Below are 22,328 nucleotides of genomic sequence, written 5' to 3'. Positions count from 1 at the left end.
TCGAGCAAATGGGAACACATTGCACTGGATAGGCGCTCCAACCACCACCAACCACCACCACCATTTTCCCCCGTCCACACTGTACCAAAGTATGTGGATCAGCGGATCAGCCTCTACAGCCTTCTCAAGACCCACAAGTAAACAACCAAACGGAGAGGACAGTCATACTCGCTTCGAGTGACCACCGATGGTGTGTGTGTGTGTGTGTGTTTGTGTGTGTGTGTGTGTGTGTGTGTGTGTGTGTGTCTGTCCGCTGCTAAGCTCACAAACTACTGAACCCATCAGCCTAAAATATTTTGTGCACCGTTATGACTGTATGACGAAGAACCACTTGTACTTGTGGCGATTCAAGACCGTTGAAAAGATGTTTTTCTCACTATTGCTGTCCCCTCTCTCCGTTCCCTTTCTAGCTTGCTCGAAACGCTGTTCTCTGTCGCTGCCCGATCCAAGTAAACCGTGTGCATGCATAACTTACAGCTACGGTTGCTCAGGCAGCAGTGGCATCAGAACATATATTCGGTTTTGAGTCTTGACAGTAAACGAGGAGTCGGTCGTATTTCGCAAGTCAGCAAATCTCCGCACAGGAGAACTCGAGGAACATTAGATGAACTAAAAATAATAACCTCTGCCTTTATTTTCCTAGGGTTATGGTTAGGCCAAAATATGGTCACATGGCAAACCTTTTCTTTTAGGAACGTGCAAGTTCATATTGGATTTGGTCGCATTGATGCGAGGGTCCGCTTAGGAGGCCGCACATCCACAGACTGACGAGCAAACATTTTTATGTGGTAGCTATATTAGCTCGAGCGCTGCATAATAAAATCTTTTTCTTCTCTCCCATATATAACACTCAATTGACTAGGGCGCTGCAGAAAAGTCTTACAATGGCAGGAAAAACACTGGGTTTTCCTGCCCGCGTGTGCGTGTATCGGTCCGTTGCTAATCTCGCATACTACTGGGCCTGTCAGCCTTGTAGGTTTAGTGCTCAGTTATGACTGTATGATCAAGGACCTCTCAAAACCTTTGAAAAACCTGTTTCACACTGCAATCGAGCGCTAACTCCTCAGCTGCTTTTTCACTTTAGCCCGAGCACCGGAGAAGGGGAGCTACGCCTGGCGGAGAGCTGTACTGTACTGCGCGCACTCTTCTAGTTTTCACCTGTTTCCACAGATGAAAAAAAAAAAAAAGCAACTCAGAAAAATGATCCTGGCAAACCTTTTTTTTTTTCACCTGGCAAAACTTTTCTCCCCCACCTGTTTCACAGATGAAAAAAAAAATTCAAGAAACTTAGACTATCTTTAGAATCTTTATTTTCACCTGTTCTTAAGTCATAAATTCGGGAGAAGAAGAAGAAAAAAAAAAACAAGTTAGGGCAAACTTAGAAAATGGATCCCCAGAATTTGTTTTCTCACTTGCTTCTCAGGGCTTCCGTACCTCTGGGTAGGGGTCCTATATTTATTGTTTTTTTTTAAGCCTTTTGAAACATGTAGCATGCTAGTTTATTCTGAAGGAGCATTTACTGTGCAATATAAGACGGCCATCCCATATCCATCATACAGGTGTCTATAGAAACTTCCAAGGGGCTCCATGGGTTGGGTTTGTCCCTCAGAGCCACCCCCCACCCCCCCCCTTGTTAAACTGCTGTGCTTACTTCTGTCATGTGTCATGTCTGAGGGGGACAATTTGATTATGTATGATCTCAATACAAGTAGGAGAGACTGAGGATGTTTGGCAACATTTGATCAGTAGAGCATGTTAAAACTTTGGCAGCGATGCTCACGTATCCTAGAAAACCTGGAAATGTATAAACCATTCACGGAAAGCACCTGGAAAAAAATGATGTCATTGATCAAATGTCCTGGAAATATCATCGAGGTTATGGGAAATATTAAAGTTGGGTTTCGAAGTTGTAACTTCTGCAGTTGTGTCGATCGTAAAGTCGCGTTAAGGTTGCGCCTTTTCAACATAATGTTTAGCTGAGATTGCATGTTTTTACCCGTATTTTAGTTGCTGAGGCACATCAGAGTTTGAGGTTTGGTCCGTGTGTTCAGTGACCAGCCAGAAGCTACACAGTCCAGTCGGAGGCTGTTGGGGCGTCCACTGGTAATAAGCAGTGAAAGTCCTGAGAAATTATTCCTCACAAAGCGTGGGAACCATGTTTTGGTATCACCGCTGATAGAATAAATGCTTTGCTCTATTTTTAGACCTCAGCATTTTTTATCATTCCCTTTGCTCCTTATCGGTTGTCTGCGTCAGAGTATTTCATTTACTTATTGTAGGGAAGAGGAAGGGAAAGAGGTGGATGTAAATGTAAAGGAGAGTAGAAAAGACGTAAGGCCAAGGGCCAGACGGGGCTAACTTGTGTTGTAAATCCTTCAGGAAAAGCTGAAAGTGGGCCATCATGGGGAGAGGTCCCTGGAGAGCTTCTGCCAGTGGCAACATCAGGAGTTTGGGGCACGATACCTCGGCAACAACCATGTGCCCGGAGGAAGGGACGACATTCCCCCCGTGGACACAGCTGTACTGATCACCCGGTATGTCTGCAACACCCCTCCCCCACCCCAACCCCCGTCTCGCACACCCTCACAGAGTTACACACACACACACACGCACATATGAATATTGTTAAAACTCATAATTCTTTCCTTATTTATCTTGGCTGGTGGTCCAGTGGAACATGGATGGAATACATCTTTTGATGTCATCTGTAAAGTTGGTCGTGAGCACTGTGAGGCTGCAATCACATCGGACGTGTGTTTGGCAGTAAGAGGCGCCTTTTTCGGAGGCCTTGAGCGCTTGAAGTTGAAAAATGTTCGTCTCTGAGCAGAAAAACGCCCCGCGTCATCGCCGCTTATTCCTGTGCTGTCCAGCCGGGGGAACAAAGGGTGAGACCTTCTCAGCTGAAATGTGTACAACCAAGATGGAGGGGAGAGAGCTGAAGCAAGTGCTATCCGCCTCTCTGTGTTTGAGAGAAAGAAGTGGGAGAATGGGTAATAAAGAGATAACATTGTTTAACGATAATTAGAAATAATGATAAGTTGAATGGATAAAGTTATGTAGCTAATTTGTTTATTGCCTGTGCTGGCGCGCAAGTTGATTGATAGCTGATTCTGTGGTTGCCTAGCAACGGCAAAATTACTTACCGCAGAAAATGGCATCCCACGGACTGAACCCCAAGTCTCCGACCATCTCATGATCTTGACCTGGTGGAGCTCTTAAACGTTATGTCTCTATATAAGTTATAGGGTCAACATTCCATCAGCGGTCATAATGGTCTTCTCCGTGTCTCTGAAATGTCGCCCAAATTGTGTCCATTGATGACATCACTGGCGGACAATCTGTGAATGTGAAAACTGGTGATTCCACATTAATAAAATCACGAGGAAAACTGTGATCCTATTAACTGTAGCCCCAGAAGCAGTGCCGTCATGCGCGCCGCTTGGCATTTCCCAGCTCGGCGATGAGGCATCGTCGTTCATTCTTAAAAACGCTCGTGGGAGACTTCCAGTGAGAGTAGGGGGGGGAGCAGACCGACCGAGGTGTGTAGAATCATCAGTTTCTCCACAGAAGTCTGCAGTTTTAGGTTTTCCATGTCCAGATGCCGAGTTTCTGCTTTCTTGGCCCGCTGACTGCTTGCAAGGATGGGAAACGGGACCCTAACATATGCAACACGACTTGGCTACGCCGAGGCCATGCGGCCTCTGGAGACCGACCGACTGGTCAACGTGAATGCTCGGGTCATTCAGCCGGGGTAAATATTCTGCGTGATGTGTCGAAGATGTCGGAACGTCGTTGTGGTCTAAACTGTGTTGGAATTCCATTGTTTTTGTTTGGGAACTGAACTATATCATTCCCCTTTTTTCCCCCCTGTTAGCGGAGTTCTGGGTAAATTCAAAATGATTATTTGTCTGCTGAACTGAACTGTGTTTAATTGAACTGGGAACAGAATAAGTTGAATGAACTTTATTTTGGCCTCATTAATATAGTTTATTTTACGAGAACGGAATTTTTTTATTTCTTTTTACAAAAAAACGTTACAAAAAATGAGGCTTAATGTGACAACGGTATATTTTTTACACAGCTCCTTTATGAGGTTTGATTAGGAAAAAAAGGCTTTGATCAAACCGCTCCAAAACATACCTCCTGGTTTGCCAGTAGGCTACATCGTATACGAAAATGTGAGTAAAAACACTGCGTCGTACAGCAGTACGCAGCATCGATACTCACATTTTCTTACACCGTGCAGCCTGTCACGAAACCAGGAAGTCAGTTTTCACATTCCCACACCGACAGTTTTCAGTGGAGGCGGCTCGGCATCATGGCTGCTAATGGCATCTCTACGACACATATTCATATAGAGATAACGTTGAAAATCATGATTTTTTTTACAACCCGCCACCCCCGCCATCCATCCTCGCCATTCATCAGTGTGTCATCAAGGCCGGTTTGTTCTCAATCCTCATTCCCTCTCCTTCACTCCAACAAGGCTGCATCTGGCACAACATGACACATTTCTAATTTGGGATAAGCCATTATTACCTGCTGTAATTCAAGGGAGGGAGGTAGAAGGAATCCTTTTGTTTAAATGAGTACTCATGTCGGCTGTCAGATCCTATCCTGTCTCCTCTGGCCCCAAGGAGAGGGGGAGGAAGCGAGGGAGGTACTGAGGAGAGGAGTGCTTGTACAGAGGAGGCTTTTGTTCTCCAGATTTGTTATAAACCTGATCTCCTCCCTGCCGTCATAAGGCTTCCTCTTAGAAGACGGGACCGCTCAGGATCAACATCTGTTGGAAGGGAGGAGATGTACCATGCCAACAGCAGTCAGGATGAGAGCAGGGTGACATGGAGACAAATTCAAGCATGTCGTTGTGTTCTCGAGTTTCCCCTTGTGCTTGCTCAACTGTGTGTGTGTGTGTGTGTGTGTGTACGTGCGTGCTCATGTTTGACATACAGTGTGGCACTGAGTGAAAAGGTAATATGGAAGGCATGCCTGTGATATGTCTCTAACAGCTTATTAGCAGCCTCTTAGGAGGAGATAGCAAGATATTTAATACCGGGCCTGGGATGACTCAATGTCCCTGTTATAGAAGTCTAGATATAAGGCCTTCAGAATACCTAAAGGTAATTCCTGCAGAGTTTTGGTAGGGAAAGAATTCGCATGATAGGAGAGTCCGAATGAGCAGACTTGTCTGTTCTGTGAAGTCATTTACTTTTTCAAAATGGACTTTTGACGTCATCAATTTACCCCAAAACGTTCTTCCACATCTTTTGAGGATGAACGCGGAGCTGTTGATATTTAAGTTGTGCAGGCTCTATTGTTTTCATGTTGGGACAGTAGGAACCTCTCTGAAGGTTCAGCTGTTCTGAAGGAGTCAAGGAAACAAAGGCCTGGTTGCTGCAGAATAGCAGGTTTCAAGGTTAGTTTGGAGTTTATATGGCGTTGACATACTTCACCTAAAGAACATGATACAAATGGGTGATTCTTGTAATCTTTTTTTAGTTTTGTAAAAGTTCTTGCTTGAAATAGGTGCTGTTCCATCTATCTGGAGTTGGCTTAAAAAGCTTTTCTCAATAATGGGAGCTGTAAAGGGACACATTTTTGATATACTTATGGTGAATGTAATTAAGAGTCTGGCAGCGCTTGGGCATCCGGGTAGTGTAGTGGTCTATTCCGTTGCCTACCAACACAGGGCTCGCCAGTTCGAATCCCCGTGTTACCTCTGACTTGGTCGAGCGTCCCCATGTACACAATGGGCTGTGTCTGCGGGTGGGAAGCCGGATGTGGGTAATGTGTCCTGGTCGCTGCACTAGTGCCTCCTCTGGTCGGTTGAGGCGCCTGTTCGGGGGGGGGGAAACTCCTCACTGTCAGGTGAAAAGAAGTGGCTGGCGACTCCACATGTAACAGAGGAGGCGTGTGGTAGTCTGCCGTCCATTAAATCCTCTGCGCCGGTGTTGTGCGACGTCACTTCCTCTGTTGGAATCATGGCTTAGTTGAGAGAACCAAGTTGTGTTTTCTGGGACTGTATTAGAACAAGGATCAACCTGGCTGTAGTTTTCCTGTCCGCCAACTGACGTCACTGCACGTCACCTGGCGGACAGGAAAACCCGAGAAACCCGTTTCAGTGCCGCCCCAGAGTTGCAGAAATGATCAGAAACAATTGCAGATGTTTTTGATGTGCCATCCCTGTTGTAGACGGATGGAGAAAAGGTTGGAAATCTGGCAAATCTGACCTTAGAGAGCACGGCCAGGTGTGTAGCTTCTTATTAAGAGAGCTAGACCGGTTCACTTCCACGGGGCTTGCTTATGTGACTGCTTAGAACTTTAAAACCATTTGGTATTTTACCAGCAGAGTGTCAAGAAACTATAATGTGTGTGATTTGTTCTGACTAACTTTTAGGGAAAAACTGTGTATTATTGCGCGAGATTCACACAGCGGCACCTGGGTATGTGTAAGGTGTAGTTTATCAGCTATCAGTACTTAACTTGTTATCCATATTCACGGCTATTGGCATCATGAAGTGATGATCTTACCGCTTCTACACCCGGTAGACGGCTGATATAGCCAAATTTATGGTAGTCACACAACAGCCATCACGACAGATAAAAAGGTGGAGAAAAGTTTTTGCAGTTTGAGCTCAACAACAATCTAAAAGTGTGGTTTGGATGCTAATCTGTGAACAGGGGTTGCGATTGTGCGTCTTTACCATCTGAGTAGTGTTGAAGCTCATGTACATGTGTATCTAATTGACTGCATTTTATATTCTGGTCCTTCATCCGTCTTCTGCTGTTGCCCTTTTTTTTTTGTTATCCCAGCACCACCTTTTACCATTTATTTTCTTTTCCTTCCTTTCTTTCTTTCTTTCTTTCTTTCTTTCTTTCTTTCTTTCTTTCTTTCTTTCTTTCTTTCTTTCTTTCTTTCTTTCTTTCTTTCTTTCTTTCTTTCTTTCTTTCTTTCTTCCTGCATCCTCTCCTCTAAATTGCCTTTCTTCATGTGCAGCTGCTGCTCTCTATGTCTATCTATCCACAGACCCATCCAAATTTGTGTCAGATCCAATTAATGTACCTCTGAGACTCAGCCAATCAGGCCCTGGAGCCGGGGGAAAGCAGCCAGCTTAGCTGCCTTCCTGTCTGCCTGCCATTCACCAGCCATTAGACAAGGGGGAGAGAGGGAACGAGTTTAGTTGTGCAACTCAGCTGTGTCCAACTGCGTTACCATGTCCAAGAGTTCACAGTGCCCTGCTTGGGGATCTGAGTTCAGTCAGTGGTGTGACTCACTCCACATGTTATCAAGATCTCATTTTAGTTGTTTTTCTTCTTTTTTTGTTGTTGCGTTGTTTAGACCAGTGCAACTTGAGACACCACTAATGCCCATCAGTGCTCGTAGAGAATGAGTTTAACTGGAAATGCTGATGCAGCAGAGCTGTCATCCTCCCTTGGTCTTCCATAGCTGCTAGTCAGCGTTTGGACTTCACATGGGACATATGTGTAGCGACGGCGCCAATAATGGACCGTATTTGAAATGGCAGAGCAAGACCTGGAACTGGGAGGAGAATAATTGCTATATAAAGTTATGGTTTGTGACATGAGGAGCATTATCGGGAACCTGTAGGTAAAGGCCAGATTGAGAATTGTGTAGTGTGTGTGTGTGTGTGTGTGTGTGTGTGTTGACCCAGTCTTGTTAAAGGTTTGGTTCAAAGGCAACTCATATTTGAACCCATTATGACCCTCCAGATGGTTTGTTAAGAGTATTTGCTAACCCCGGCAGTTCGGGGGCAAGGCAGCCTGTCGGAAAGGCCGTCCTCAGTTGTGATTCTTTGATGTAGTGGTTTGAGTCTCCGCTTCCTTTTGTGAAGGCAAACTGCAATGTCTCACTGTGCTCTCTTAATGATGAGCTAAACCTCACAACGGCGTCTCAGTTCCTTTCCCTGGACCTAATAGCTCCCCTTTTTCCCCCCACAAAGGACACATCTAAGTGTCATGAGTCTGCCCGTTGGACTGTCCGTATTTGTAAGCCATTCTCAGAAAGGGGCTTTTCCTGAAGATTTCTTGCTTTTTTAACCAAGTTTGCTTGCTTTTTGTCTTCTTTTTATACCGATTATTATGAGGTATAACGTCAGTAACTCGTCCACAGCTTCAAATACAGATGCAGCTGTTATGTTGATCTTAAGTTTACTATGAACAGGTTTATATCATCCATTTGAAAGTATTCTGTCATTTTTATTTTGTGTTTTAGATTCGTTTCACCCAACTCTGTCATATTTCCCCCGCTTTTACCCAATTGTGATTTTTATTTACTTTCAGTATAGGCTGAAGTAATCCGTTGGCAGTGCCTATGAGAAGTGTCTGTTTACAGCTCATATATCTGGAGATTTGCCTTGGCAGATCGCTGATTTCATTAGACCTCACTTTGCTCTTTACTGGAAATAGTTCTAGTATATACAGTTTAGTTTTTTTTTTTGTGTGTAACACAACGCACAAAATTAATTTAATCTATGAGAGGGTTTGTCATTTTGAGTTTTAGTGTAAATCACTGTCGCTTTCCTAAAAACTGAATTGCTGTCGAGGGCAGCAGGATCCTACTTCTGCCCAGTCTGTTTGCCCTCTTATCGTCATTTGCGGTAGGCCAGCAAGGGCCTACCGCAGGGCAGACAACCAAGTCGTGCTTAGGACTATTTTCCAGATGCCATTGTGCAACTATTGACACCAAGCTGAGCAGTGTGACAGGTTTGTGAGAAACGCTCCTCCTATTTCCAGCAGAGTGTAATCATGGCCATTATTGACCAGGGTCTTCTTCATCTGCTTGGAAAAAAAAATCTATGTAAGGATCTAGTGCCTCTAAACAGTGTATTTGCATTTATTTGTAAAGGCACATTTGCACAAATATGTACACAACACTGGGCATCCGCTGCTCGTTTCCACGGCAGGCTCATTATTGTAGCATGAAAGACAGCATGTCAAATAGTGGATTGACAGTTTGGACAAAGAAAGGTCTGGTTTCCCATCAGGGGCGCAGCAGTGGGGATGAGAGGGCCTGTCTCGGCTCTCTGCTGGCTCCGGTCTGGTGGCCTGTGGAAGGCTTGTCCCGTTTCCACAGCTACAACGAAAACTATGAACACCATAGAATAGCATCAATACACAAGTTTGTGTGTTTATGTATGTTTGTGGATTCATTTGCACGTTTAGTTGTTTGAATTCTGAACTAATGTATGTCATTTTTTTTAATTGACAGAGTCTGTGTGACGAGCCGGGTGTAGGTCTATTAATACAGTGAAGTGAACAGAGAACTCGGCTGAATTAACGTGTACCTTATTGCCTTTTCAGGACAGATTTCTGCGTGCACAAAGATGAGCCCTGTGATACTGTAGGTGAGTCAATCTCCTTGTCCTATCTCTCTGCATCTGTACTGTCCTATTCTCCACGGTGGCCCACTGGGAGAGCGACCAGGATGTTAGTAAACTCCCTAAGGTCAGCGTGCTGGCTAATGCTGAAGTCGGGTCAAGTTTATTTGTATAGCCCAAAATCCCAAAGTAGTCCCGAAGGGCTTGACAATCAGTGCGGTATACAACATCCCCCCTATCCTTAAACCTTCGACTCGGATGAGGAAAAACTCCACAAGAAAAACCTTAGCAGGAGAAAAGAAAAAAGAGAGAAACCTCAGGAAGATCAGCAAAAGAGGGATCCCGCTTCAGAACTTAAAGTAATTTGTCCCGAGACCATCCGTCATTCACCTTCACAGAAGCCCTGTGTCTCTGTACATGTGAGTGTGCACATCGCAGTGTGTACATGTCAACAAATGCACATGGGCAATTGCTGAGAATGCCCATGTGCATTTGCTGGGATCGAGGAATACAAATGTTGTATGGGATCGAGGAATACAAATGTCGAAGCAACCACCACCACAGAAGACGGCAGCGTCAAAAAATGTTGAACAAGAAACAGCCATTTTGCTCGTGTGTTTTTTATTGTAGTTGATTACACAAACTTTCTTGAAGTAACAGTGTGTAAAAAGACAAAAATCCGGATTTAAAAAAAGATAAAAGTGAGAAAATCGAACATAAGCAAAAATAAAATGAAATGGATGTCCCAGTGTATAGTCCTACCATCCCACAAATCTCTCAAATTAAAAGCGCTTACATTCAGTTACAGTAAATGGAAAATTGCATGAGTTTTCCAAGGCTCTTCGGCAACTTTTTGTATAATTCTATGGCTTATGACAAGTTAAAAAAAAGCATGCTCTTATTTCAAGATAACCTGTATAAAGATACGTACTGTATTCCCCAAAAACATTCTACGCTGCCTCAACAATGACCATTTGCTAATAGCAGACACCACAGCCAAAAGAAAAATACAGAGCTCTTTTTGTTCTTTGGTGTTGGTGTTTTCTCCATCTCTGTCTCATTGACATGGACTGAGACTGCTGGAGCTGGCTCCTAGCTCTCTCTGGCAGGGCTGTGAGGCAGTGACAGACATCAAGATAGAACAGACTGAGTCTGCATCTACCATCCTGAAACCCCTCACACCCACCGTCTGCTATAGATACACACAAGCTATATGAGCAGACTGAGCTCATTGGCCACAAATGCTCAGGGCTCAAGCTTATGATACTTCAGGTATAAACCAATCCGGAACCAGAATAGAGCTGAAACATCAACAGCCCATTTTTTCAGTAACCCAGGTTCTGGAAGTAAACGTCCCATTTATTTTCTCCTTAGGCTTTTCAGAAAATCCCCATGTAAAGAGCTTCTAGCCTTGGACCGATCCCACCAGCTATGAGATGAATCATGGCCGTATTACAATTGATTCCAAGTAACAAAAAAAAAAAATTAAAAACAGAAAAAAGACAAAGGTACAAGAATGATCTTTTAAGATGGAATCAATCACCCATCCCATGAAGCATTGCGAATGATGTCATCAAATCCCTTTCCCCTCACTTTCAACTGGTTTCAATTAACGTTTGCAATCGCATACATTTCCTTTGTAAATTCTGCCTTCGTAGCTCTTCATCACTTAAGGTCTTCAACTTCTCTGCCTCAAACCAGCATGAAAACTTTTTGGGAAATTCTTTTCAAATGTTTGTTTGCATGTCCATTCATTTCGTTGTTCCTCATGTCAAATTCTGCATAAAAATGGATTGCTTGACATGTAGCTGGTGTGTGTATATACTCCATATACTCGACACTAAAGCACATGGCTCTAGTGTTGAGTATATGGTGATATTGATGTAGTGGAGAATTGCACTGACTTTCTATGAACTGTAAGTCATCTCATTATTTTGGCCTAGTAACGTGAAGTTGTTTGTCGTGAATATGAACAGCTCTATCCCACTTCTAAACACATCAGACCAAGGCTCTCATCTCTGATATCATCAAAAGGCACAACCCCAAGCTTCACTGACAGACTGGAAGATCACGTGACCCTTCGACAGCAGTGCTAGCATAGTTTCTAGCTCTGCTCACTATCAACGTACATTGGATTATCCGACACCTATCCTACCATGAACATTTCAATAGCCAAAGACACAGAAAAGGGAGATTGAACAACACCCAATAAAGAAAAAAATGTAAGGACTCCTTCATTTCCAGGGAATAACTTGACACAGCATGGTGCTCTAGATGCAGTCAGTACCCTGGCAGTCAGAGAACCTGTGGACTCTGTCCTGACTCCAGCACTACATAATATACACACAGACATACAAAAAATTAATGAAATTGTAAAGGAGATGAGCACTGGACTTGAGAAAGTATCCACAGCTGCCAAAAGGACCTAAGACCAAGTAGACTCAGTCCACGTGGCTGCACGAGAAGACAGATGATCGATTGGTTGTCAAACTAAGGGAACAGAGAAGCTCACCGCAATGTTGACCGACTTGGACGACAGGGGTCGAAGAAATAACATAAGGCTAGTAGGCTTACCAGAAACAACGGGGGGTTCCAATGCAGTCGGCTTCCTCAAAGCCAGTCTTGCCACGTGGATCCCATCACTGGAGGGTCAAGACATCGACACTGAGTGGGAACATCGTGTGTATTTTATTTTTTGATGTACTTTATCAATGCCTATGGGTAAATTCATGCTCTGCATTTAACCCATCCTAGCTGTGTAGCTAGGAGCAGTGGGCAGCTGCCGTGCAACGCCCAGGGACCAACTCCAATTCGTCTTGCCATGCCTCCGTCAGAGGCACAAACAGGAGTATTAACCCTAACATGCATGTTTGATGGTGGGGAAACCGGAGCACCTGGAGAAAACCCACTGCAGACATGGGGGGAACATGCAAACTCCACACAGAGGATGACCTGAGATGACCCCCAAGGTTGGACAACCCTGGGGTTCAAACCCAGGACCTTCTTGCTGTGAGGTGACAGTGCTAACCACTGGGCCACCGTGCTACCATGGTGATAGGCAAGATAGCAATTCCAATAAGCCCCGCACCCTTATCTTTCATGTGCTATGATGGGAGGATGGATCAGATATACTTAAAGGTGCACGTAAAGCATACCCAGTGAAATATGCACCCAACACTACTCCGCTGTTCTTCCCTGACTTCAGCCCTAGCACAACTGTGAGGAGAAAGAGCTTACATTTCATCACAAAGAAGGCTACAGCTAAAGGCCTGGAGCCGTTTCTCATCTATCCTGCATTCATGAAGCTGCAATACAAAAGGGGGAAGATGATTCCTCTCAAGCTGTGGAAGCAGCAACACCAACTCTGTGCCGCGGTAATTCTGTCTGCACAAAGCGACGGTACTATGGCTGCTGCTTCAACCTCGGAACAAGGGGAAGCGTGGTGCTTATCAATGTACAGGAGAAGATGGCAAAACAGTGGACATGGATGCATGCTAGCTCCATTTTTAGGACTTTGCTCTGTCTTACACAGGTTTTACCCTTTGGGACTATACTGAGATCACTGCAACCTTAAGGTAAATAATAGCAACATGTGCCACATCTATAAGTTTAGCCACGTTTTCTTTTTTCGACAGTTACTTTGTTTGGTTTTTTTAGTTTTTTTTAAAAATTTCTTGTAATGCTAGTTATTAGGTTAAGATAAATCAGGATGGTGAAGAACGTTTCCAAATATTTAGTTGACTGTGTGGGCATGCTTGGTACTATAGCTATGGGTTGGGTGGAGTGGTCTCATATCAACCAATATTTGAGTTTTATATAGCGCTTTTCTAACACTCAGAGTCACTTTACAATAAACGGGGTGAAACAAGACAACTGATAAACATAGCACAAACATACAGGGGTGGATGGGAAGGGGGGGCTACGAGAGCGAGAAGCGCCACCACAAACGATGCCAGCAGTACTCTCCGACTTTAACAGATCCAAAAGGGCAAGAAAAACAAAAAACAACAGCACTGTGGACGTTGATTTTCTGTAGGGGTTTACTCCCGTAGCCTATTCCTCTCCCGAGGTAACCACTAGGCAGTGGCACTATTTAACCCATAGCCGGAGGGCTGGTTCATGGGCATCAGGGAATAGCCACACACCTACAGACGTACCCCTGTGTAGTCTGTACCTGTGTATGTACATATATAGTCTCTCCTCCCCCATCAACTCCCCAGCTGACATAATCTTACTCCATACTAGTACATTATCAGAATTGGTAAGATTTTGCAGTGATTGGCAGGGAGATTTCAACATTAGCCACTATTGTACAAAACATTGATACAACCACTGAATATTTTATCACTGAATGTAAATGGCCTAAACTCCACTGTTAAAGGAATCCATGTTCTAGAGTACCTACATTGTAAAAGAGATGATATTGCCCTAATTCAAGACATGCACCTAAAACAGTGTGATTTGGCTTGATTTAAAAAAAAAACCTTTCAGATTGATTGCCTCATCCGATGAATCAACAGGAAATTTAATTGAAACATCGATCAGAAAGGGAATGACAAGAATGGAAGGCTTGCCTTCACTAATGGCAATAAACTCAGTTATAAACTAGCATATCCATATACTGCCCAAAAGAGCCAGAGAAAGACTTTTTTTTAACTATATTGGCAATATGTTATTAGGACAAACTAACTGCTCCCTAGTGGATGGAGGTGATTACAATATTACCCCATCCATCCATCCATCCATCCATCCATCCATCCATCCATCCATCCATCCATCCATTATCCAAACTGCTTAGCCTGCCCTCAGGGTCGTGGGGATGCTGGAGCCTATCCCAGCAGTCATTGGGCGGCAGGCGGGAAGACACCCCGGACAGGCCGCCAGGCCATCACAGCCTCCCCCCCCCACACACACACACATGTTCACACCTAGGGACAATTTAGTACGGCCTTATTATTATATTAATAATTCACAATTTAGTAGCAGCGATTTTATATTGTTTGAAAAATAGTATTAAAGTTGTTAAAATGTTGACTTTGGTGTCAGTCATTGCTTAACAGAAATACTAACGTGCAATGCATTAATATCTCAATTGGGTATTCTTTATATTCTGTCAAATCTTGACAGAATATAGAATGTAAAACTGTGGCCGTCCATGGTCGTTCTAATAGCTTTTAAGTTCTGGTCGTTGTTTGGGACTGTTTCAATGGTTATTTTCAAAATGGAAAACACATATTGCTAATCTGACAAACGTAACAAGGCCTATAAAATGTGTAATGTAAAAAAAGAACTGAAAATAACCATTGAAACAGTCCAAACAGAAAACCTACAGAGAAAAAAATGCCTGAACATTCTACAGCAGCTTAACCCCATGCTTGATAAATCTAATCCAGATGCAACAGTTTATCTTTCATCCAACTTGGTGAATACATTTATCAAAGACCTTAATATTATTGACCTTTGGCATGTACAGAATACCACCAGTAGAGATTAAACATATTTACTCCAATAGACGTAAGACATTTTCCAGGATAGATATCTTTGTTAGCCGAGCCTTAATTTCAGAAAATACCTCAATTACTATAATGCCAATTCTTTCGTCTAACCACTCAGCATTATTATGCAACATTGAACTTCCCAATATGAAGATAAAAGCTCCCAGATGGTGGCTGAACGTATCCCCATTAACTAACTGAATTCCTTAGCTCACTCAAACGCCAACTACAAGATTTCCTAGATATGAATGCAAGTGAATGTCCGAATCCACAAGTGCTGTGGGAGACAACAAAATCTTTCATTCGAGGTTTCTGTATTTCATTATCTTCAACCCTAGCTAAAACAGAAGCTTACCAGATCAAAAATCTAGAAAACAAAATAGAATCACTCCAAAACTTACACAAAAATAACTTCACAGGTCATCAGTCTACACTACTGTCATCTTTGAAAGAAGAATACAACTTATTAGCCTTATCAAAGGCAGAATTTATCCTGCATCGAGTCAGACAGAAGTAGTACTCTGAATCAGAGCGCCTTAGTCATCCGCTGGCACTTATGCTTAAAGAATATGAAACCAAGACACATATCACAGTAATAAAAAAGCTGATGGCAAGATTACAATGAATCCCTGGACCATCAATTACACATTTACAACATTTTTTGAAATCTGAGATGATTTCAATAATTCAATTTGCACATTTGTTTTTTGATAAATTACAACTACCCTGTATCTCCCAGATGGTCAAAGATTATTTGGAAGCCCCACTAGAGTTGGATGAGCTGCACCGAGCTCCAAAATGTCTAAATAAAGGCAAATCACATGTCTTAGATGGTCTTCCACCCAAGCTATATTTAAAACTTAGGGACTTGGTCGGTACACTTGCTAAACTCTTAATTTTGCAATCAAGACCGGGACCTTTCATAGCGATCAAAACACAGCATTGATCACTCTGCTCTTGGAAAAAAGAAAAGGATCCCATTGAATGCTCAAGTTTCAGGCCGATATCCTTAGTCATGAGTGACCCAAAGGTGTATTCCAAAGCTCTTGTCTTATGTCTCGAAAGTGTTACTCATGCTGTAGTCAATGAAGACCAAACAGCTTTATCAAGGGATGCCTTTCATCTGGTAACATGCAAAGGCTGTTGCATATAATAGACGCTGCAGACACTCACCTAAATCCATGTGCAGTGTTTTCACTCGACGCAGAAAAAGCCTTTGATAGGCTAGAGTGGAAATATATGTGGGCAATATTACAACACTTTGGTTTGGGGCATAACTTTCTTACAATGATCAAGACACTATACCACTCACCTTTCATAATCATGCTAACAGGTGTCATCATCTCTTCCCCATTTCCTTTGCAACGTGGAATGGGACAGGGGCGTCTACTTTCACCACTATTGTTCTGTCTACCTCTCGAACCTCTTGCACAAGCCATTAGGCAATCTAAAGTCTCCTCATTAAAATTAGTTGTCGTAATCATATCATATTATTGTATGCTGATATATTATTTTTAGACAACTTTGACACCTCCATTCACCCAATAATCAAGGAATTTGATCACTTTAGTGACCTACCGTGCTACAAAATGAATTGGACAAAGCTCTGATGCCCCTCAATAACATCAGTACAAATACTCCTATCCCCTCATTTATTCAGATTAAAAACACTTTACATATCTGGGTATTATAATTAATAGAAATATAAATAAAATAAGTAGCGACAACTTCAGCACTATTCTGAACAAGATAAAGACCGACTTTCAAAGATGAAACAATCTGAATACATTTCTTCAAGGCATAATTAATAAAGTTAAAATGAATGTATTGCCTTGTCTTAATTTTCTTTTTTTTACCAATCTGTCCTCCGCTAGATTACTTTAAAGACATTCACTCTATGGTTTTAAATTCATTTGGGATGGCAGAAGCCCCATGATTTGTTTGACTACGCTTCGGCGGCCCAGAATGTTGGGTGGTTTGGCTTTGCCAAATTTTGAATTCTATTATTGGTCATTTCGAATTAGAGCTCTCAGGACATGGGTTGACCCAGAGTGTACAACTGCGTGGAAAATGAGTGAATCTGTTAAGATTACACTGCACAGGTTGCAAAACATTCTGTTCTCTAGTATAACAAACAGAACAATTAACAATAAATTCGGACCCAAGATTCAAGAACTTTATTGTGACTGTGCAAGCACAGAGAAATTGCACTTGTGTCAACCTCAAATGGTGCATACAAAGAATAAATAAGACATAAAAGAGATAACAAATATAAAATATCAGCAATTAAAAAGTACAGAGTCTAAACAATGTAAGTACAGAATATAAGCAGTATAACGTATATAATACAATAAGTTAATTATAAAATACAACATATAAGGCGCAAAAACATCAGCAAAAATACAGTAAAGGTGCAGTGGACAGATATGAAGTGGCTTAAAGTGACATGCGTAAATATTGCAAATATTGCACGTGCCCAATGGTGGCAGCACATCAGTCTCATCAGACTGGAGAGATGTTCTGAGTTCATTAGTGCGACAGCTTTTGGAAAGAAGATGTTTTTCAGTCTCTTTATGCATGTGTGGATTGATCTGAAGGGAAGGAGCTGAAACAGATGGTGTCCAGGGTGTGCAATGTCTTTTATGATGTTCTTAGCCCTCCTCACACAGTACTGTGAAGATGTTCTAGTGAAGGCAGCTCAATGCAAACAATAACCTGTGCTGTTTCCACAACACGCTGGAGGGCTTTTTAGTCAGTTTTGGTCGAGCTGCTGTACCAGGCTGTCATGCAGTTTGTTTGGATGCGCTCTGTGGTGCATCTATAAAAGTTGACAAGCAGCTTGTGGGGGAGGTTGGCTCTCATTAGCCTCCTCAGAAAATAAAGGCATTGTTGTGCCTTACCCACCACTGCTGAGGTGTTGTCAGCCCAGGAGAGGTCCTTTGTGATGGTGACACCCAGGAACCTGGAGACCCATCATTGCAAACTCTACAGGTGTGGAAGAAGGTCAAAATTTGGATGGGTGGCCCATTAAATTTTGTCCTAGCACACCATTATGGCATCTACTCATATATTTTTGGAATGTGTGGTGTTAGTGTGTGTGTGTGTTAGTGTAGATAGCGGGACCGAAAACTAAAGCATTTATGATCCTAATTCTTTTTGGAGGTGGTAGGTATTGTCTCAGAGAGTAAGGGAAAAATCCCAGAAAGTTAAAATTATGCATTATTATACATAAATATGCAAAATATGCATTTTTCTAAAAATGGCTAAAAACCACTTTTCTCGGGATTTCAGATGATTCTGAGCATCTTTGATTTTTTCACCTATATAAAAAAAAATTTCTGGGACTTAAATGTTTTGGCATTATGCAAAATATATGCATTTTTGCAAAAATGCACTTATGATCCTAATTTTTATTTGGAGGTGGTAGGTATTGTTCCAGAGAGGACCAGAAAAATAGCAGAACATTAAAATATAATTATAATAATTATGCATAATTATGCAAAATATGCATTTTCTAAAAATGGCTAAAAACCACTTTTCTCGGCATTTCAGATGATTCTGAGCATTTGGGGGGAGGGAGTTGGAGTGGGGGGGGGTTAGGGGCAGGGGGAAGGCGGTTAGCTGGCAGGATGAAGAGGAGGGAGACTTAGACGGGTGGATAACCAACCCGCTACATTGTAGCGGGGTTCTTCTAGTAACTTAAATATAATGTGTGGAAGGCAACCATTTATTCAGCTGTCCCGGTCATCTCTTGGAATAAACACGTGTGATGACATGTAGGATGTTGCAGGTCTTTGTTCCATTCGTGATTTAAGAACAAGGTTTCCCTTCCTGCATCTTCATATGTCCTATACTTTTAGCTAAGATCAGCCTTAAAAGCATATGGAGTTCCCTGGCACTCTGCTCTCCCGTCACACCCCACATTAGACTGGATTGCGCCACAATATGTCCGAACATCTGTGTATGATATATAGCAAATTAACTGGTTTCAGTTCTAAACCTCTACTAGTTGAATTAATTTGGAGTAGGGAGTTGGGAACTCTGAATATAAATCTAAACTGGAGTAGGGTGCGGTCTGATCTGAATATGACATCTAAGAATCTAGCACACCAATTAATTCGTTTTAAAACTATTGAAAGAGCATACACAACACCCTATTAGAAATTTAAAGCCTTGTCAACACTGTAAATTTTGAACATATCACTGTACAACTCAGTAAGGCTTGACCAGCAACTGTGGAAGCCCGGAAATCCTCTTTGTCAAATATAACTTCCGAGCTCAGAGACAAGGACTAAAAGCTTAAAAAACCCCACTATGTATTGTACTGTACATATACCTGCCGAATTTATCTGTATTATTATTAGTATTACTGTTATAATAATAGGGTGTATCAATAGCTCTCTTTTTACTTTCTTTACCATTGCTGTAACCAGTGACTTTGAAACAATTTGTCTGCCCCCCCCCCCGTACCCAATTGTTTGTTTGAAAATCAATAAAAACCCGGCTCACAAAAAAGACTGGGAGAACTGGCAGACATAGTTTCCCCACATAGGTTTCCACCATTGAACTTAATGAATCTAGTGCTGCAGTGGGATTTGTCATGGTTCGACAGCACCTCACATTTTCTGGTGCTGTTTCAGTCGTGTCGATAAGATGATCTTTGTGGTCCTATTCTTGGCGCTGTTTGAGTCGCTTTTGCAACAGTGAACCTGTCCATTCCCTTTTCACCTGTGTGTCATATGTCATTCGTCCATCGCAGTGACGAGGACCATCTAGCCACCCTGTGATGGATGACTGATGACTTGTGTGTGCGATGATGAAAGTGAGGAAGAGTTGCACATCCTCGACCCCACTCTCTTGTCTGAGACCACCCTACTACCAGTGGCAAGAATAAGGGAGGCGACTGGCAATGGAGACAGATGCAGGTTTTTCCTCAGACTTTCCCATAGATGGGTGTACCCACAAGGCAGCGGAGGTTTTAAATAAGTTTTCCTTCCCCTAGATGAACTGCCTGACAAGGCTAACGAGCCTCATCTATCCGGGTTTGAAGTCAGAGTTGTCCTTCTCCTAGATTGGCTGCCAACCAAGGCTAACAAGTCCAATCAACCCACCCGGTTATACCGCTGGGAACCCGGTCGCCCCTACAGCAGACTTTGTGAAAACAGCCGGCACCATGAGAAGGTGCTGCTGCAGACACATTTGCGTAGGAGCGGCTGTATGCTAAGGTCCTGATGGACCCGTGGCGATCACTACATCAGGAAGGGAGAGGTGTGTCATATAATGCTTGAACTGCTCCATCCAAAATTGTTAATTGGCTTAACTCCCATAAAAGCCAGTTTTATTTCTGCTCTTTTCTTTACCTGACCACACAGAATGTTTGTAAAGAACTGTGCAGGATATGTACAAATATCTTGTGCCATCGAGTCCTTCAAACCCCACTTGTATAGTGAGATCTTAATGATGCAGAGGAAATAAAAAGCAAAAAACAAACAGCAGTAGCACACTTAATATGGTTGAATTAGGTCTTTAATAAGGAGTTATCCTTCTCCTGAAAACAGCAGGGCCTAAGCTGTGCTTTTCATACCATTGCCAAAATAATCCTTTGAACAAGGTCCAGCGAAGCTGCTCATTTTCATAAGAGAAGGAATTCCCCTTCTCAATCACAAGAGGAGCAGCTCTCCCATCACTTTCACCGCCCAGCCGGCATTTCACGTTGAGATTAGAGAGGGAACTCTGCACGTTTTATCCACTTTATGTGCAGGGTCTTCTTCTGTGTGTGGGAGCTTTTGTGTGTGTGTGTGCATGTGTGTGTATACATGTACACGCGTGCTTGTCTATGTACAATTGAATGTTTGAGTGTGTGTTTAATATGTGAGTGGATGTCTGGCTTCCTTTACTTTGAAGAGGACTTTTAGTTTGAAGTTTTGCTTCGTTGGCAAGAGCATTGCCTTTAGTGTCGTATCAGATCCAACAGCAGCCTGTGTGTGTGTGTGTGTCTGTCCAATGTGCGCCATACCAGTGCTTATCTATTCCATATATGTAGTGTGGGGGTGAGTATGAGTAGTGCCACTGATGGGTCCAAATATTATCACTAAACTCCAAACGCAACAGCTCCTGTCCAAATGTCTGCTGGGTCTGCACACTTTCGACTAGCATTAGCTGTGCCCAATGAATCTGATGCTAAAACTCGACCGAGCACAGAGGAAGAAGTCACCGGCCGCGAGAGTGGGGCGGAGCAGTGAGATGTGAGACCCTTGTCACTTTCTTGTCTTCTCTTGCTTCACTTTTAATGCCAAGAATATGATATCGAAGAAGAATTTGTCTTACCACAGTGGTATTGTGAGATGACAAGTAATACACATTGCAGGGTAACACAGTTTTAACAGACTCGCTTGGTGTACGTTTCGGATATATATATATTTGGATTTTTCCCTTTTTCTCCCCAATTGTGCTTGGCCAATTACCCCACTCTTCCAAGCCATCCCAGTCACTGCTCCACCCCCTCTGCCGATCCGGGGAGGGTTACAGACTACCACATGCCTCCTCCCATACATGTGGAGTTGTCAGCCGCTTCTTTCAACCTGACAGTGAGGAGTTTCTGCAGGGGGATGTAGTGCGTGGGAGGATCACGACCAGAGGAGGCGCCAATGCAGTGACCAGGACACATATCCACATCCGGCTTCCCACCCGCAGACACGGCCAATTGTGTCTGTAGGGATGCCCGACCAAGCCGGAGGTGACATGGGGATTCGATCCGGCGATCCCTGTGTTGGGATCGGCCCAAGTTTTGGACTTTGTCTTCAATGCAAAGGGAAAAGTACAACATACGTCTTTTGGAGATTCAGAGTAAACGGGACTAACTGTAGCTGTTCTCAGAGCCAGATGCTTTGTCATTTATTCAGGAGGTGTCAGAAAGCTCGTCAGAGTCATAACTTGAAGTGACTTTTATTTCCCCTCAGTATCATCTCTTAAGTTGTCCATCTTCCTGACATGATACTATACTGAGGCACACGTGTAGTTAGTGCACCAGGTGTTTTGCACCATTACGATTGAGTAGACATCGAGTAATTTTCAGAGCTTGGAGTTCGCCTGACACTTTTACAACCTGTCTTTCACACTGCGAGGGAAGACCTCTTTTAACAGTGGGAACATGTGATGGTACATAAATTTCAGGACTGGCATGATGTATTACATGGACCATCAAAAATCCATATGGGAGTGTGTAGTGTTCTTCACAATGGGACCCCCCCCCCCACCCAAAAAAGAAAAAGTCATATAAACGTCCCCTTGAACAGATCCAAAGGGCTCCAGTATTTGGACCCACCAGATCCTGATCGAATATTATTTGCGATGAGAAGCAAAACTGTTGGTACAAAAAGTTCTGTTGCATTGAAATTATTCAGATAAGGTCAGGCAAATTTCCAATTTCAGACACACATATTTAAAGTATTCAAAGACACCCTTCCCCCAGGAGCGTAAATATTAGGTAAAAAAA

At 42.9% G+C, this 22,328-nt stretch overlaps 1 protein-coding gene across 1 annotated transcript in view; it reads left to right on the top strand.

The window, feature by feature from the left end:
• The window catches only part of adamts17 (ADAM metallopeptidase with thrombospondin type 1 motif, 17), a 124,656-nt gene that overhangs the window by 31,634 nt on the left and 70,694 nt on the right, over positions 1-22,328 (top strand). The window contains exons 6-7 of the mRNA XM_056279402.1: positions 2,380-2,534; positions 9,322-9,365. Coding sequence (XP_056135377.1) covers positions 2,380-2,534; positions 9,322-9,365 — 199 coding nt within the window. The remainder of the gene's footprint in view (positions 1-2,379; positions 2,535-9,321; positions 9,366-22,328) is intronic.

The sequence above is a fragment of the Lampris incognitus genome, chromosome 4, assembly GCF_029633865.1.
Source record: "Lampris incognitus isolate fLamInc1 chromosome 4, fLamInc1.hap2, whole genome shotgun sequence".
Taxonomy (NCBI): domain Eukaryota; kingdom Metazoa; phylum Chordata; class Actinopteri; order Lampriformes; family Lampridae; genus Lampris; species Lampris incognitus.
Note: the sequence above shows the minus strand (reverse complement) of the source record. Positions and strands in the feature narration are given on the sequence as shown.